The sequence below is a fragment of the Leucoraja erinacea genome, chromosome 24 (assembly GCF_028641065.1).
Source record: "Leucoraja erinacea ecotype New England chromosome 24, Leri_hhj_1, whole genome shotgun sequence".
NCBI lineage: Eukaryota > Metazoa > Chordata > Chondrichthyes > Rajiformes > Rajidae > Leucoraja > Leucoraja erinaceus.
This window is the reverse complement of record NC_073400.1, coordinates 27,402,665-27,421,364: the sequence shown is the minus strand read 5'-3', so window position 1 is coordinate 27,421,364 and position 18,700 is coordinate 27,402,665. Positions and strand designations below refer to the sequence as shown.

General features: G+C 47.3%; 1 protein-coding gene across 1 annotated transcript in view; it reads left to right on the top strand.

Moving 5' to 3' along the window:
* cntn2 (contactin 2) overlaps positions 1-18,700 on the top strand; it is a 124,784-nt gene that overhangs the window by 66,148 nt on the left and 39,936 nt on the right. The window contains exons 4-7 of the mRNA XM_055654883.1: positions 1,125-1,269; positions 4,945-5,120; positions 8,845-8,940; positions 10,974-11,186. Coding sequence (XP_055510858.1) covers positions 1,125-1,269; positions 4,945-5,120; positions 8,845-8,940; positions 10,974-11,186 — 630 coding nt within the window. The remainder of the gene's footprint in view (positions 1-1,124; positions 1,270-4,944; positions 5,121-8,844; positions 8,941-10,973; positions 11,187-18,700) is intronic.

Below are 18,700 nucleotides of genomic sequence, written 5' to 3'. Positions count from 1 at the left end.
GACTTCAGAAAAAAGGACGTTTTCGGACTTCAGAAAAAAACCTAGAGCTTTCTTTCTTCCCACCCCTGCATCCTTACCTGATTTGGACTATGATGTAAAAACAGCGGAAACAAGGAACTGCAGATGCTGGTCTAAGATGGCGCCAATCTGCGTGCTAACCACAGAGGTGGAGCTACCAACTCACATTACAATCGCTGCACACACTCTAATCTCTAATCCTACAGCAACATTTCCCATATCATGTATCTGTACACTGTAAATGGATCGATTGTAATCGTGTATTGTCTTTCTGCTGACTGGTTAGCACGCAAGAAAATAGCTTTTTATTGTACCCCGGCAACACGTGACAATAAACTAAACTGATCTGAGCCAAGGAAAGACAGATACAACATGCTGGAGTAACTCAGCAGGTCAGTCAGCATCTTTGGAGAACATGAACAGGTGATGTTTCAGACTGGGTGCATGGACAGGAGCAGAAAGCTTGGTTCTCCGCACCGCTACATCAGTCTGACGAACGGTCCCGACCCGAAACATCGCACTGAGGAAACACGGTTGCACAGCGGTAGAGTTGCAGCCTCACAGCGCCGGAGACCCGGGTTCAATCCTGACTGCGGGTGCTGTCTACACCCAGTTTGCACGTTCTCCCTGTGACCACGTGGGTTTTCTCCGGGTGCTCCGGTTTCCACCCACACCCCAAACCCATTTGTTGGTTAATTCGCTTCGGTTAAAAAAAAATTGTAAATTGTCCCCAGTGCACGGGATCGTGCTCGTGTACGGACGGGGTGATCGCTGGTCGGCGCGGACTCGACGAGCCGAAGGGCCTGTTTCCCTGCTGTATCTCTAAGCTCTAAACTAAAGTCACCTATCCACATTCTCCAGGGATGCTGCCTGACCCGCTGAATCACTCCAAAATGTTGAACCTCCACTTGGACTATAATGTAATTCTGTGGCGTTGACTCTAAGATGTCTTCCAAAAATAGGTTGATGCATTTGTAGGTGGCTCTCCATCACTTTCTCGAGGACGAAGGCTAGTGGACAATAAACGGTGCATTAGTCAGCGACGTACGGAGCCAATGAACAGGTACGAACGTGGAGAATTGACACAAGGTGTTTCTCTGTTGCAGGCTGGGCTGGGGTCCACAGCGCCAAAGAGAACTTTGGGCCAGTGTTCAAAGAGGAGCCAAAGTACACCTTGTATCCCGAAGGATCAGCTGAAGGGAGGGTGACGTTGAACTGCCAAGTGCGTGCCAGTCCACCCATTACGTACAGGTAAGGCATCAAGATAAACGCGATTAAGTAGGCGCAAAGAAGATCGCAGCCACGTGAGCTTCCTTCTAAATAAATATTTCAATTGCCAGCCAGGAACGGAGTGAGTCATCCAAGGATCCAGGATATTGTTCGCGTTCATAAGTGATAGGAGCAGAATTTGTCCATTCGGCCCATCAAGTCTACTCCACCGTTCAATCAGGACAGATCTATCTTACCCTCCTAACCCCATTCCCCTACCTCCTCCCTGTAACTCCTGACACTTGCTTCCAAGATGGTGCCCATCCCAGGTGACTAATTGCGTGCTGGTCACAACAGCAGATCCACAATCACATATTACAACCGCTCCACAGTTAAATCTCCTCAGTCACAGCACACTGTAGACGGCCCCATTGTAATCATGTATTGTCTCTATGCTGACTGGATAAAAGGCAACAAAAGGCAACGACTATTATCTAAATGGTGGCCGACTAGGAAAGGGGGAGATGCAGCGAGACCTGGGTGTCATGGTACACCAGTCATTGAAAGTAGGCATGCAGGTGCAGCAGGCAGTGAAGAAAGCGAATGGTATGTTAGCTTTCATAGCAAAAGGATTTGAGTATAGGAGCAGGGAGGTTCTACTGCAGTTGTACAGGGTCTTGGTGAGACCACACCTGGAGTATTGCGTACAGTTTTGGCCTCCAAATCTGAGGAAGGACATTATTGCCATAGTGCAGAGTGCAGAGACGGTTCACCAGACTGATTCCTGGGATGTCAGTACTGTCTTATGAAGAAAGACTGGATAGACTTGGTTTATACTCTCTAGAATTTAGGAGATTGAGAGGGGATCTTATAGAAACTTACAAAATTCTTAAGGGGTTGGACAGGCTAGGTGCAGCAAGATTGCTCCCGATGTTGGGGAAGTCCAGGACAAGGGGTCACAGCTTAAGGATAAGGGGGAAATCCTTTAAAACCGAGATGAGAAGAACCTTTTTCACACAGAGAGTGGTGAATCTCTGGAACTCTCTGCCACAGAGGGTAGTTGAGGCCAGTTCATTGACTATATTTAAGAGGGAGTTAGATGTGGCCCTTGTGGCTAAAGGGATCAGAGGGTATGGAGAGAAGGCAGGTACGGGATACTGAGTTGGATGATCAGCCATGATCATATTGAATGGCGGTGCAGGCTCGAAGGAACGAATGGCCTACTCCTGCACCTAATTTCTATGTTTTTATGTAAAAGCTTTTCATCGCACCTCAGTGCACCTGACAATAAACTGAAACTGAAACTGAAACTGAAACCCGCACTTATCAAGAATGTATTCGTTGAACACCTCCGCTCAGTCCGCCTTAACTCTCCCGGTTTGCTCTGCACTTTAACTCCCCCTCCCATTCCCACACTGACCTTTCCGTCCTGGGCCTCCTCCACTGTCAGAGTGAGGCCCAGTGTAAATTGGAGGAACAGCACCTCGTATTTCGCTTGGGCAGCTTACACCCAAGCGGTGTGAATATTGACCTCTCTAACACCAAATAAGCCACGCTTTCCCACTCTCTCCATCCCCTCCCTCTTCCCAGTTCTCCGACCAGTCTTACAGCCTCCGACGGTAGACAACAATGGTGGAGATACTCAGCGGGTGCAGCAGCATCTACGGAGCGAAGGAAATAGGCAACGTTTCGGGCCGAAACCCAAGGGTTTCGGCCCGAAACGTTGCCTATTTCCTTCGCTCCGTAGATGCTGCTGCATCCGCTGAGTTTCTCCAGCACTTTTGTCTACCTTTGATTTTCCAGCATCTGCCGTTCCTTCTTAAACATTACTGCCTCCGACTACATTTTATCTGTTTGCTTTGAGCAGAGATTTTTAAAAAGCAGTTAACTCCCAGCTAGCAATGATCTATTCTACATTTTCCTTGATCTCCATTCCCTTTGTCCTTTTTTCACACCTTACACTTCCTTATCCATGTATCTCCCTCTCCCCTGACCACTCTGAAGAAGGGTCTCGACCCAAAACGTCACCTGTTCCTTCTCTCCAGAGATGCTGCCTGCCCCGCTGAGTTACTCCAGCATTTTGCGTCTCTTTTCCGTTTCCAGCACCTGCAGTTCCTTCCCACACAAGAATCGAATGATCTCTGCCTTAAACATATCAATTGATGAGCTCCACAACCTTCAGTGGCAATGACTTCCACAGATACACCACCTTCTGACCAAATATATTCCTCCTCACCTAATTTCTAAAGGAATGTCCTTTCATTCTGAGGCTGTTGCCTCTGGTCCTAGACTCTACCACTAATAGAAACATCCTCTCTCCACATCCACTCTATCCAGGATTGGTGGCAATCAGCCTGTTCCATTGGTGACTATCCAGCAGTCGCATTACTGCAAATGAATGTGAGATATCTTGTGATGTTTCTAAGATACGACACCTCATTAACACATGGCTTCCCTAACATCATCTTGGGACTTGCACCGAATCTGGGAGCAATCCCTGGATCAATTGGTCTTATAAGTTTAGTTTAGTCGGGATGCACAGCGCGGAAACGGCCCACCGAGTCCGCGCCGACCAGCGATCCCCGTACACTAACGCTATTATCACCCACTAGGGACAATATACAATCTTTACTGAAGCCAATTAACCTACAAACCTGTATGCCTTTGGAGTGTGGGGGCAAACCGGAGTACCTGGAGAAAACCCACGCGGTCCCAGGAAGAAAGTACAAACTCTGTACAGACAGCACCCGAGGTCGGGATCGAACCATGGTCTCTGGCGCTGTGAGGCTGCAACTCTATTGCTGCGCCACCGTGCTAGCCAATAAATACACACGCACACGCACATACACAAACACACAAGCACACGCACATACACAAACATAAACACAAACACACACACACACACACACACACACACACACACACACACACACACACACACACACACACACACACACACACACACACACACACACACACACACACACACACACACACACACACACACACACACACACACACACACACACACACACACACACACACACACACACACACACACACACACACACATATATATACACTAGCTTAGATGAGGTACCTTGGACGGCTTGTATGAGTTGGGCCGAATGGCCTGCTTCCATGCTGTGCGAGTCTATGTCTGTGGTGTGTTGAAACCCTTGATATTTTTAATATATATATTAAGTGTCTTTTAAACGCTGTACTATTACCTGCCTCATCTACGTCCTCTGGTAGCTCATTCCAAATGCCCAGCACCCACTGAGTAATTGTCACCTTCCCCTCAGCTAACAATGAACCCATGTACATGTCCTTATCAGCATCTGCTTTGACCTGTCGTTTTCACAACTAAAAGGGCCTGTCCCACTTGGCCGTCATTTACGCGACAGTCCTGCGGCGCGCAAAGATTTTGTGCTGCACGAAATCCACACTCCACACTCCTCCACGCCACTCCATGCGCTCCGCCCGCGATACCCACACGCTACCAGACGCGCAAATGGCTGCCAAGTGGGACGGGCCCTTTACCCTTCATTATCTGCAGACTCCCTCTCCCCTGACTCTCAGTTTGAAGAAGGGTTGCCTCGACCCGAAACGTCACCCATCCCTTCCCTCCGGAGAGCGCTGCACGTCCCGCTGAGTTACTCCAGCATTTTGCATCCACGTTAGGAATTAACAGCCTGGTCTTATTCCTCCCCGCAGCTGGAAGGTGAATGGGACGGATATTAACATTGAGGGAGACAGCCGTTACAGCTTGGTTGGAGGCAATCTCGTCATCAGTAGCCCAACGAGGTCCAACGATCCTGGATCTTATCAATGTCTGGCTACAAATAAAATCGGAACCATCATCAGCAAAGAAGGCTTCTTGCGCTTTGGCTGTAAGTCTTCCAGTAATTGTCACTAATGCCCCTGTCCCACTTAGGAAACCTGAACGGAAACCTCTGGAGACTTTGCGCCCCACCCAAGGTTTCCGTGCGGTTCCCGGAGGTTTTTGTCAGTCTCCCTGCCTGCTTCCACTACCTGCAACCTCCGGCAACCACCTGCAACCTCCGGGAACTGCACGGAAACCTTGGGTGGGGTTCAAAGTCTCCAGAGGTTTCCGTTCAGGTTTCCAGAGTGGGACAGGGGCATAACAGCCATGGATTTGTGCATCTCTGACTTAGATATCGTTCCCTAACTTCAAACGGATAAAGTGAATACAATCATGAGAGGAATAGGTCGGGTAGACCCACAGTGTCTCTTGCCCAGAGTGGGGGAATCGAGAACCAGAGGACCTGGGTTTGAGATAAATGGGAAAAGATTTAATAGGAATCTGAGGGGCAACTTTTTCACACAAAGGCCGGAGGGTGTATGGAACGAGCTGCCAGAGGCGGTTGTTGAGGCAGGCGCTATCCCAATATTTAAGGAACAGTTAGACAGGTACATGGATAGGACAGGTTTGGAGGGATATGGGCCAAACGCGGGCATGTGGGTCTTGTGTAGCTGGGACATGTTGGCCAGCGTCCTCCAACCCTGGAGACACCCATGGTCAGCCATGACCGAAGGGGGCCTTAGAAGAAGACATGTCACGGTGTTTTGCATGCACAAGGTATGCAAAGAGTGGCCACGTATAATACACCAACAAAGTTGCAAAGTGTTTCATTTAGTCTCCTAATCTGAGGAAAGACATTCTTGCCATAGAGGTAGTACAGAGAAGGTTCACCAGACTGATTCCTGGGATGGCAGGACTTTCACATGAAGAAAGACTGGATAGACACGGCTTGTACACGCTAGAATTTATAAGATTGAGGGGGGATCTTATAGAAACTTACAAAATTCTTAAGGGGTTGGACAGGCTAGATGCAGGAAGATTATTCCCGATGTTGGGGAAGTCCAGAACTAGGAGTCACAGTTTAAGGATAAAGGGGAAGTCTTTTAGGACCGAGATGAGAAAATCATTTTTTACACAGAGAGTGGTGAATCTGTGGAATTCTCTGCCACAGAAGGCAGTTGAGGCCAGTTCATTGGCTATATTTAAGAGGGAGTTAGATGTGGCCCTTGTGGCTACATCTAAGGGATCAGGGGGTATGGAGAGAAGACAGGGATGGGATACTGAGTTGGATGATCAGCCATGATCATATCAAATGGCGGTGCAGGTTCGAAGGGCCGAAAGGCCTACTCCTGCACCTATTTTCTATGTTTCTATGTCTCCGATGGTCAGCTGGAAAATAATGCCTCCATCGCAAAGTGACTCCCATGGGTTCAAAGGTCACAACTCACACTCAGAATATTTATAAATAATAAATAGGCAACTCTCCTCCAAGTCTTGGTTGTTTTACACCTTGCCTATTCTGCTAAATTGACATTATTCTTGCTGTTAGCCATTAATATCATAGCATTCCTGGACCAACTGTTTGTAGCAATCTCTGCCATAAGCTGTCTATTTACATGTTTAAGAAGGAACTGCAGATGCTGGAAAATCGAAGGTGGACAAAAATGCTGGAGAAACTCAGCGGGTGAGGCAGCATCTATGGAGCACCAGCATTTTTGTCTCCTGTCTATTTACACGTCCACTTCAACTCCACTAACTCTACTGTAACCTACTGTGTACAGACAAAATGGCCACTACTCCCTAAAATGGCGCCCATTTGTTCTATAGATAGGACGAGCACAGATTTGAGTATTATTGGGAAGCAATATGCTACTGCACCAATTTTTGGCAAGTGGAAAATCTCCTGCCGGACTTGAGAAAGGGCACTGTGCAAAACTTGGCTTCACCATCCACCACAACAGGTTGAGAAGGAAATTACTTTGATCTCAATCTGTAAAGCTGGCAGCTTGTCTTCCTGTCACGATGAGCGGGCCTGACCAGCAACCATCTGTCTCCCATCTCTCCAACGGCAGCTTTGCCCGTCCCCTCACGAGCAGTTACATCCCCACCCACACCACCATCACCAAACCATAACTAATATTTGGGTTAATTAATACTTCTTTAAAATCCTAGAAACAAGGAAATGCAGATGCTGGGTTACTAAAAAAAAAAGACACAAAGTGCTGGAGTACCTCAGCAGGTCAGGCAGCATCTCTGGAGAACGTGGATAGTTGGCGTTTCGGATAGAGACCCTTAGAAACATAGAAACATAGAAAATAGGTGCAGGAGTAGGCCATTCGGCCCTTCAAGCCTGCACTGCCATTCAATATGATCATGGCTGATCATCCAACTCAGTAACCTGTACCTGCCTTCTCTCCATACCCCCTGATCCCTTTAGCCACATCTAACTCCCTCTTAAATATAGCCAATGAACTGGCGTCAACTACCTTCTGTGGCAGAGAGTTCCAGAGATTCACCACTCTCTGTGTGAAAAATGTTTTCCTCATCTCGGTCCTAAAAGATTTCCCCCTTATCCTTAAACTGTGACCCCTTGTTCTGGAGACCCTTCTTAAGACCCCAACATTTTAACCAGTCTGAGGAAGGGTCTCGACCCGAAACGTCACCTATCCATCTTCTCCTGAGATGCTGCCTGACCCGCTGAGTTACTCCAGCACGTTGTGGCTTTCTTCTTTAAGATTGCAACATTTTAGAATGTGTTGTAGCCAAGATTCCAGCATCTGCAGTACCTTGTGCCTAAAACTACACTTTAGTGACAAAGGTAGACACAAAATGCTGGAGTAACTCAGCGGGGCAGGCAGCATCTCTGGAGAGAAGGAATGGGCGATGTTTCGGGTCGAGACCCTTCTTCAGACAAGTTCTGTCCTGGAGCTGGGATTACACCCAACAACCTTTCTGTTGAGCAATGTAGGAGAGAGAGCAACAAAGATCCAACACATATCAGTCACCACTAATTGTGTAGGAAAGAACTTCAGTTGCTGGTTTAAATTGAAGATAGACACAAAATGCTGGAACAACTCAGCGGGACAGGCAGCATCTCTGGAGAGAAGGAATGGGTGACGTTTCGGGTCGAGTCTGAAGAAGGGTCTCTACCCGAAACGCCACCCATTCCTGCTCTCCAGAGATGCTGCCTGCCCCGCTGAGATACTCCAGCATTTTGTGTCTACCTTCCAAATGGATCTCTTCAGTCACCGTAGAACCATAGAGAATGGAGGAGATGCAAACAGACACAAAATGCTGGAGTAACTCAGCGGGTCAGGCAGCATCTCTGGAGAACATGGATAGGCAACGTTTTGGCTTGAGACCCTTCTTCAGATTTGTGTCCAAGTCATCCTTGACCCTGAAGAGTCTGCGTCGATTTCATGATAATTCCATGATATGATCGAATGTGAACAGCATCATTGAGACTTCTCATTGACCCATGCTTAAACTGACATGCTTTTGTTATTTTTTAAGAAGGAACTGCAGATGCTGGAAAAATTGAAGGTAGACAAAAAATGCTGGAGAAACTCAGCGGGTGAGGCAGCATCTATGGAGCGAAGGAATAGGCGACGTTTCGGGTCTAGACTGACGTCGGGGTGAGGGGGGGAAAGAAAGGAAGAGGCGGAGACAGTAGGACTAGTGGGAGAACTGGGAAGGGGGAGGGGGAGGAGGGGGAAAGCAAGAGAAGTCCATGTTGATACGGCTGGGGTGTAAACTACCTGTTTGTCTACCTGTGCTCCTGTTCTTGACAGATCTTTCGCAGTTTTCCACAGAGGACCGGGAGACGGTAAAGATAGTGGAAGGAACCGGGGTGATCCTGTCATGTAACCCACCCCCACATTACCCAGGTGATCACCGCACAAACTTAACTCCTGTCCTTCCGATGCTTCCTTGTATAACTTGTGTGTGTGTGTGTGTGGCCAGTCAAACCCATGAAGTTCCATTGCTGGTCCCTTCCAAGCCACAGTCTCAAGTAGACATGCAGAGTTGCAGAGTTGCAGCCTTGCAGCGTGAGAGACCCCGGGCTTGCTCCTGATGGTGCTGTCCGTACAGAGTTTGTACGTTCTCCCCGTGACAGCGTGGATTCCCCCCCCGGGAGCTCCAGTTTCCTCCTACGCTCCAAAGACGCGCAGGTCTGAAGGTTGTGCAGGGAGGAACGGCAGATAAACCATAGACAGACACAAAATGCTGGAGTAACTCAGCGGGTCAGGCAGCATCTCTGGAGTTGACATGTCACGGAGTTACTCTGGCCTATTGTATCTGTCCTCAGGATTGTAGGGCAATTGGCTTCTGTAAATTATCCCTGTTTCCTCGCTGGACCTCTAACATCTAAAGTCTAGAGGGTGGCACGGTGGCGCAGCAGTAGAGTTACTGCCTTACAGCGCCAGAGACCCGGGTTCGATCCTAACTACGGGTGATAGGCCCCATGGAGTTTGTACGTTCTCCCCGTGACCTGCATGGGGATAAGTTGGTATAACATGTAAAAATTGGCCCTAGTGTGTATAGGGCAGTGTTAATGTGCAGGGATCGCTGGTCAGTGCGGACTCGGCGGGCCGAAGGGCCTGTTTCTGCGCTGTATCTCTAAACTAAACTGAACCAAACTAAAGATCGGTGCCGCTTCTGTATATATTTAGGCCGCACTGTGTTGGCGGGCATGTTTCCTTCACCAAAGCACGGCCAGAAAGATATTAATCACAATATGAATCCGCCCACGCTACACTGGGGATTGTTCATCTCACCTTACCAGCATCGCTTTCCAATTCTTTCCTCCCCCACACACCAGCTTGAGTGCGTCTCTGCTATTGATCTTCACTGCTCCCAGCGTGCAGGCAAGTTCCACATTCTAACTGCACTCAGGAGCAGGAGGATTCTTCCGAATTCTCGGTAGGATTTGCAGCAACTATCTGAGATTTATTGCTCGTAGTTTTGACCAGCCCCACAAGCGTAAACACTTTCTGCACATCTAATCCATCAAAACCCTTCAATATTTTAGAGACATTGGCTCGACCTCCGGCTTTCCCTGCCTTGCAGCTCAGATCCTGGTGATCTGTGTGTCTCCGTGGCCGTGACTCTTATTGGCCTGTCCCACTTAGGCGACTGCCAGAGACTCGTTTTAATAGAATTCTCCTAAGACGACCCACGACAGCAAAAATTGTCGCCACTGTCCATAATACTCTGATTGTTGACAACCCCTGATATCTCCTCTGCACTCTCTGCTGAGCTGAACCTTTCAGATTCCAACAGCAAAACCTATAACCAGTTATTCAATGCAATTGTATAGGGTGGAAGATTGCAACCTTCACGTGTTTCGACGAATGCAATCAACCTGCCATGCACAATCAAATAAGATCAAATAGAACAAGTTGTCCTTCAACTTTAGGCTGTGCACGCCACACGCAAGAAGAAGAAGATGCAATTCTCTTGTGGCTTACTCGTGTGCGTAATACATATAAAACAAGGTGGCGTAGTGGTTGGGTCGCTGCCTTACAGTGCCAGAGACACGGGTTCGATCCTGACCATGGGTGCTGTCTGTACGGAGTTTGGACAGAGTTTGTACATTCTCCCTGTGACCTGCATGGGTTTTCTCCGAGATCTTCGGGAATCCTCCCACCCTCCAAATACGTACAGGTTTGTAGGCTAATTGGCTTGGTGTAAATGTAAAATTGTCCCTAGTGTGTGTGGGATAGTGTTCATGTCCGAGGATCACTGGTCGGTGCGCACTCGGTGGGCCAAAGGGCCTGTTTCCGCGCTGTATCTCTTAACTTAATGTCTTTTATGTCTTTGGAATATTGCTATAAATGATGGTTACCAACTCTAAGCTTCACTAAACTAAAATTAAATTTAAAATTAATTTATCTTCTTATGTTACTTTGCACTGCAGTTCCAGCCTATCGTTGGTTTATCGATGAAATCCCAAACTTCATTGCACCCGATGAACGTCACTTCATCTCACAAGTTACAGGGAACCTGTACATTGCCAAAGCCGAGACATCAGACACGGGGACCCATTCCTGTTACCTCACCAGCCACATCGACTATGCTACCACCAGCGTCTTCAGCAAGCCCATTCCTTTGATCGTACAACCTGTAGGTGGTGAGTAGCCATCAACTCCGTTACACCAGTTCTGCACACGTGGGGCGTCTGAAACTTACAAAATTCTTAAGGGGTTGGACAGGCTAGATGCACGAAGATTATTCCCGATGTTGGAGAAGTCCAGAACAAGGGGTCACAGTTTAAGGATAAGAGGGAAGTCTTTTAGGACCGAGATGAGAAAATCTTTTTTTTACACAGAGAGTGGTGAATCTGTGGAATTCTCTGCCACAGAAGGTAGTTGAGGCCAGTTCATTGGCTATATTTAAGAGGGAGTTAGATGTGGCCCTTGTGGCTAAAGGGATCAGGGGGTATGGAGAGAAGGCAGGTATGGGATACTGAGTTGGATGATCAGCCATGATCATATTGAATGGCGGTGCAGGCTCGAAGGGCCGAATGGCCTACTGCTGCACCTATTTTCGATGTTTCTATGTCACGGTGGCGCAGCGGTAGAGTTGCTGGCTCGCAGCACCAGAGGCCCGGGTTCAATCCAGGCTACAGGTGCTTGTCTGCACGGAGTTTGCACGTTCTCCATGTAGAAAGTAGTTGAGGAGGAATTTCTTTAGTCAGAGGGTGCTGAGTCAGTCGAATTCATTGCCACAGACGGCTGTGGAGGCCAAGTCAATGGATATTTTTAAGGCAGAGATTAACAGATTCTTCATTAGTGCGGATATCAGGGGTGATGGGGAGAAGACAGGAGAATGGGGTTGAGAGGGAGAGATAGATCAGCCATGATTGTATGGCGGAATAGATTTGATGGGCCGAATGGCCTAATTTTGCTCCCACAATGTATGAACTTATGAACCATCGTGTGCTCCGGTTTCCTCCCACACTCCAAAGATGTACAGATTTGTAGGTCAATTGGCTTCAGTAAAGCTCGTAAATAATCCCTAATTGTAGGATAGTTCTAGTGTTTGGGGGTCGCTGGTCGGCACGGACTCGGTGGGCCGAAGGGCCTGTTTCCGCACTGTATGTCTAAACTAAATTAAACTAAAGTGCCAGTGGTTGCCTCTTGATCTTGATCTGTGGGGAAAGTCCAAGTTTTAAACATGTTGAGTTCCAAAGAGTGAACTTAAAATGGATATTTGTTTTGGAAGGAAGATGGAGGATTATATGCGGTCAAACTGAGTGGCGGGATAGAATTAAGGGGCTGAATGGTTTCCACCTTCATCTCAAGAGTGTTAGACTTCAAACTGAAAACCCAAAGTTGAAAAGTAGGAACAAGGAACTGCAGATGCTGGTTTAGACAAAAGGAGACAAAGTGCGGGAGTAACTCAGCAGGGCAGGCAGCATCTCTGTAGAACGTGGCGTTTTGTGTCGGGACTTCTTCATTTTTCCCTTATTTTGACCTTTTATCCCTTACTTGGGAGTGAGAACGTTGGCGACCCTAGCCTTCCATGTCATTGTTTCTGCAATGATCTTCATCTCTCAGCTTTCCATCCTCATGTGTGTGAGGAAGGAGAGAGAGAGAGAGAGGGGGGGGCACAAACAGGGAGAGAAAAAGAGAAAGGGGAAGAAAGAGGGCGACAGGAAGAACTAGCGTGGGAAATTGAGGAAAGGAAGACAGGATGAGGAAGAAGAGGAGGAGAGAAAAAGGGAGAGAGAGAGCGAGAGAGAGAGTGGTAGAAAAAAGAGAGAGGAAGAGACAGGGAGAGGGGGGTTAGGAGAGAAGGGGGGTTGAAGAAGGGAGGGAGGGATGCAGGGGAGGGAAAGACAGATAGATAGATAGATAAATAGATAGATAGATAGATAGATAGATAGATAGATAGATAGATAGACAGACAGACAGACAGATAGAGAGATAGATAGATAGATAGATAGATAGATAGATAGATAGATAGATAGATAGATAGATAGATAGATAGATAGATAGATAGATAGACAGACAGAGACAGACAGACAGAGAGACAGAGAGACAGAGAGACAGAGAGAGAGACAGAGACAGACAGACAGACAGAGATAGATAGATAGATAGATAGATAGATAGATAGATAGATAGATAGATAGATAGATAGATAGATAGATAGATAGATAGATAGATAGATACTTGGCAGCTGAATTTCCTCCGTTACTGCAGCGAGTATACAAAAACACTTGATTGTCAGTAAAGCACTTATCCTGAGGTTGTGAAAGATGAAAGTACCTTTTCCTTTATAAACATACATGTGAGCACACACACAAATTAAAGATGGTGCCACATTAATACTATCAGTGTAGTAATAAAGACTACATTAGGGCGATCCCGAGAAACTATGCAGGATAAACATCATGAGAGGAATACAGTGAAAGAAATAGCGAAAAAAATAATAATACGCCACAACCAAGAAGCAGACACACGTTGTTGATGGGATTAGTGATGCTGGTTATAATTAAACAGATGGAACATAAAATCTCTAAAAGACGCCAGACATCAAAAATATGGCAGATGCTAATATTATGCCCCATCTGCTGAGGGTTCCTTTACCCATTTTGTCTTCAATGTACTAATTGGTGCAGAGTTGATATACGAGGGATATTTTGAGACGTGTGAGCAGAGGTTTCATTGCGTGGCTTTTTGAATGAGGGGTTGAGGATCGGATGGAAATGGTACATGATAATCGTTACCTCATCTCGCAATCAGGGTTTAGAGCTCCATGCTGATCTGTGCAGGCTGTCTTACGGAATTACTCATAAGAAAACCATCACAACATGATATGTAAACAAGCGTTAGTCCATGCCCAGTGAGTGTTGCCAAGGCTACAGCTGTGGTGCTGTTTGTTTGCATGTTAGTTAAGGGCCTGTCCCACGAGCATGCGACTCCATGCGGCAAGCGCGACCTAACGTGGTCGCTTGAGCCGTACGGCCTCGCGGGGCCGGTCCCACTTTGATCGCCGGAGCCGTATGGAGTTGTGCGGAGCTGGTCCCGACATCGCGCGGGGCTCCGAAAAACTGACCGTGTTCCAAAATTCCGCGCGGCAACGGCCTGCCGGCCCGCAACCACATTGAGGCCGTACGTGCCGCCTCGACGGGCGTACGCAGCGTCTTGACGCCGTACGCAGAGCCTTGACGGCGTACGCCTAGCGCGAACTTCCCGCGGACTTCGCTCGAACTTCACATCAACTCGTACGGGATCACTCGCCCTCCGCACGGCCCCCGCTTCCGGTTTGGTCGCGATCGCCGCATGCAGTCGCATGCTCGTGGGACAGGTCCTTTAGGGTGGCACGGTGGCGCAGCGGTAGAGTTGCTGCCTTTGCAGCGCCAGAGACCCGGGTTCTTCTAACTACGGGTGCTGTCTTTACGGAGTTTGTACGCTCTCCCCGTGACCCGCGTGGGTTTTCCACGAGATCTCCGGTTTCCTCCCACACTCCAAAGACGTACAGGTTTGCAGGTTAATTTGCTTTGGCAAAAATTACAAATTGTCCCAAATTGTGTGTAGGATAGTGTTGGTGTGTGGGAATTGCTGGTCGGTGCAGACATGGTGGGGCCGAAGGGCCTGTTTCCGCGCTGCATCTCTAACACTAGTACTAAATTCAAGATAATGATCGGGGTTTTCAAGATCAAAATTAATCCCCAATATCCACATTCTGGAATCTGCCCAGACTAATGCCCCTGTCCCACTTAGGAAACCTGAACAGAAACCTCTGGAGACTTTGCGCCCCACCCAAGGTTTCCGTGCGGTTCCTGGAGGTTCCCGGAGGTTTTTGTCAGTCTCCCTACCTGCTTCCACTACCTGCCACCTCCAGCAACTACCTGCAACCTCCGGGAACCGCACGGAAACCTTGGATGGGGCGCAAAGTCTCCAGAGGTTTCCGTTCAGGTTTCCTGAGTGGGACATGGGCATTACACAGAATCCTGGGATGTACTTGCATGAGAGTTGTAATCCTAGGCCAAGGTTGAGTTTCACTTGTAATGACACAAATGAGATGAAATCAAGGGCAGCACATTGGCGCAGCGGTAGAGTTGCTGCCTTACAGCGCCAGAGACCCAGGTTCGATCCCGACTACAGGTGCTGTCTGTGCGGAGTTTGCACGTACTCCCCTTGACCTGCGTGGGTTTTCTCCGGATGCTCCGGTTTCCCCCCACACTCCAAGCACGTACAGGTCTGTAGGTTAATTGGCTTCGATAAAAGTTGTAAATTGCCCCAAGTGTGTAGGATAGCGCTAGTGTGCGGGGATCGCTGGTCGGCGCGGACGCGGTGGGCAGAAGGGCCTGTTTACGTGCTTGCGTTCATCCGCTCGTGTGTCAGATGATGTAGCTCGCTGTTAGCTTCTGTCGTCGTCCAACATGTTGACAGAATTGACACCCGACGTGTCACGGAGCGCATCGCGGCGTCGCTCCCCGGGATCGCCACGAGGAAGATCTGTCATGCTCCCGTGAATTACCTGCTGTATTTCTGAAACTAAAGCTAAGATAATGATCGGTTTTGAAGATCGAAATAATCCACAAAAGCCACGTTTGCCCAGACTTACTCAAATTCCTGGGACGTGATATTGGCCCTGGGTCAAGGATGAATTTCACTTGTAATGATATGTCTGAGATGCCAGCCGACCACTTCAGAGTTATTTCAGTTACAGTCAATGTCTCTGTAATGTGTGGGAAATAATGGATCTGAAATATTTTGTAATTCTACCATGCTCATTGAAATCGATCGATTAGTAAATCAATATCTCCACACAATCATTAGTGTGATGCAAGTCACTCATTTGTATGTTCCCAGCAAACTGTGATTGCACTTCTATCTGGCATTGGTAACATAAAACTATATTTATAACTATTTGTTGCCATCTGAAGCATCGCCTTGTTATTAGCCAGATAATTGTCATTATAAGTGATATTGTGCCCATTAAATAACCACAGGCCTGTTGTCAGCAGTTACATCAGATAACTTGTGTAATAAGAATCTATCAATTCAGCCAAATATTGCCACGATCAATACATAAACCTCTCTATTATTTTTATTGCCATGTTCAATTCAGAACGATGGTACAAAACAAACCTATCAAATTTCTCGTCAGTTTAGTTTGGTTTAGTTTAGTTTAGTTTCGAGATACAGAGCAGTCTCCCCCCCCCCCCCCCCCCCCCCCCCCCCCCACCCCCCCCCCCCCCCCCCCCCCCCCCCCCCCCCCATCCTATTAAACTTCAGTGAGTACAGACAGGCCCAGTGCCGTCAAATGCTCATCATATGTTAACTCAATCATCCCCGGGATCAATCTCGTAAACCTCCTCTGGACCCTCTCTAATGCCACCACATCCTTCCTCGGATATGGGGCCCAAAACTGCTCACAATACTCCAATGGCGGTCTGGAGTAGGGCTGACCTTCGACTCCATTTCCCTGTCCAGCCCTTATATCCCTTGATCCCCTGAAGATTTACTTTAGACTTTAGAGATGCGGTGTGGAAAAGGGCCTGAATTCTCTCCCACATTCCGGAGACGTGCAGGTTTGTAAGTTAATTGGCTTCCACGAATTGCCCCCAGCGTGCAAGATGTGAAACTGGGACAACAGGTGATCGTTGGTCGACATGGACTCGGTGGGCCGAACGGCCTGTTTCAGTGCTGTATCTCTAAACTAACCTGCCTGAGTTCAGAGAGAAGCAGCAACGTGTGCGATTCGGACAACCATCAGATGTATATATTGAACTTATTGATCCAGAAAGAAAAGCCTGGATGAGTACGACGAACTGCAGATGCTGGTTTAAACCGAAGACAGACGCAAAAAGCCAGAGTAACTCAACTGGTCAGACAGAATCTCTGGAGAAAAGGAATAGGTGATGCTTCGAGTCGAGACCCTTGTTTGGACTGAGAGTCAGGGGAAAGGTAAACAAGATATATCGACGGTGATGTGGAGAGCTCTAAAACAAATGAACGAACTGTATGCGAAAAAGAGACGATGAGAAAGGAAACAGACTATTGTTAGCTGTAGGCTCGGTGAAAAGTTACATGCAATGCAATGTAACAAGACGACTTTGAAGCTAGTACAACGACTTGGGTTGGTGAGGGACGGAGGGTGAGGGGATGCATGGGTTACTTGAAGTTACGGAAATCAATATGCCCACTGCGTTGTAAGCTTGGTAGGTTGAAAGACTGTAGTTAGTCTAGTATGGACTTTTGATTAGTACCAGTGTCAGAGCTTATGGGGAGAAGGCAGGAGAATGGAGTTAGGAGGGAGAGATAGATCAGCAATGATTGAATGCTAGAAAAGACTAGATGGGCCGAATGGCCTAATTCCATTCCTATCACATATGACCTTATGACATTATGACTCCACTCTGCAATGGAAAATACTCCAACTCTTCAAATTTTTTTAAGTAATATAACATATAACATATAATACAAGTTGTTATAGACCATCGAACACCCTGAACTTGCTTCACCATTCATTAAGATGAAACTGATCTTTTACCATATGTGTATGTGCTACAATACTTGTACTAACTCCATATCCCTTGAGTCCTTCAACATTCAAAAAATTATCAGTCTCCGCGTTGAATATCCACTACTGAATCTCAGAAAGTATCACTTGTAGAAATTTCAGAAGGTTCGGCATTCTGGAGTTTAAAGATTTCCTCTCATTACAATCCTGCTTCCATGTTGTATTTTTCATTCAATCTATAATTCTTATGACAAGCGGGTTTGTAGATTAATTGCCTTCTGTAAATTGCCCCTAGTGTGTAGGGAGTGGATGTGGAGGTGGGAATGACATAGAACCAGTGTGAACGGGTGATCAATGACCAGTGAGGACTCGATGGGCCGAAGGGCCTGTTTCCAAGGTGCATCTTTCAATCAATTCAACTCGTCGCCACTTAAATTTAAGCAGCCTGGTATCAGATTAAACTAAATCACTTTCAATCATTGTAGAACATTGTATCGTATCAGGATAATTGTATTTATTAATTCATGGGATGTGCACATCCTTAGCAAGATCAGCATTTTATGTCCTTCCATAATTTCCCCGGAGAAGATTGTGCTGATGTATCCACTTGTCCTGCTGCTGTCTGCTAGGTTGTACGGTGTGCTATTCGTGCGATGTACCTGGATCTTGACCAGGTGATATACATCCAGGCCAGGATGGTATGTATAACGTTGAGGCAATCCTGGAGGTCATGCTTCTTGAATACTCCTCCTTCTCTTCAGTTTCAATTTAGTTTATAGTCACGTGTACCGAGGTACAGTGAAAAGCTTTTGTTGTCCCTACACACACTAGGGACAATTTACAATTTATACCAAGCCAACTAACCTCCAAACCTGTGCGTCTTTGTAGTGTGGGAGAAAACCGCAGTCCCCGGAGAAAACACAAGCAGGTCACGGCGAGAACGTACAGAATCTGTTCAGACAAGCACGCCTAGTCAGGAATGAGCGCGAGTCTCTGGCGTTGTAAGGCAGGAAATTATGTCAGCAGACCACCTAACATTAACTTGTCAGCCATTCTGAAGGTCAAGTAATGGAAGAGCAGGGATGTTACATATGGGTGAGCATTAACTGCTGTAAGGGTAAACGGAACTTGGCTTTCCAATTAACCTCACTCACGATGATAGACACA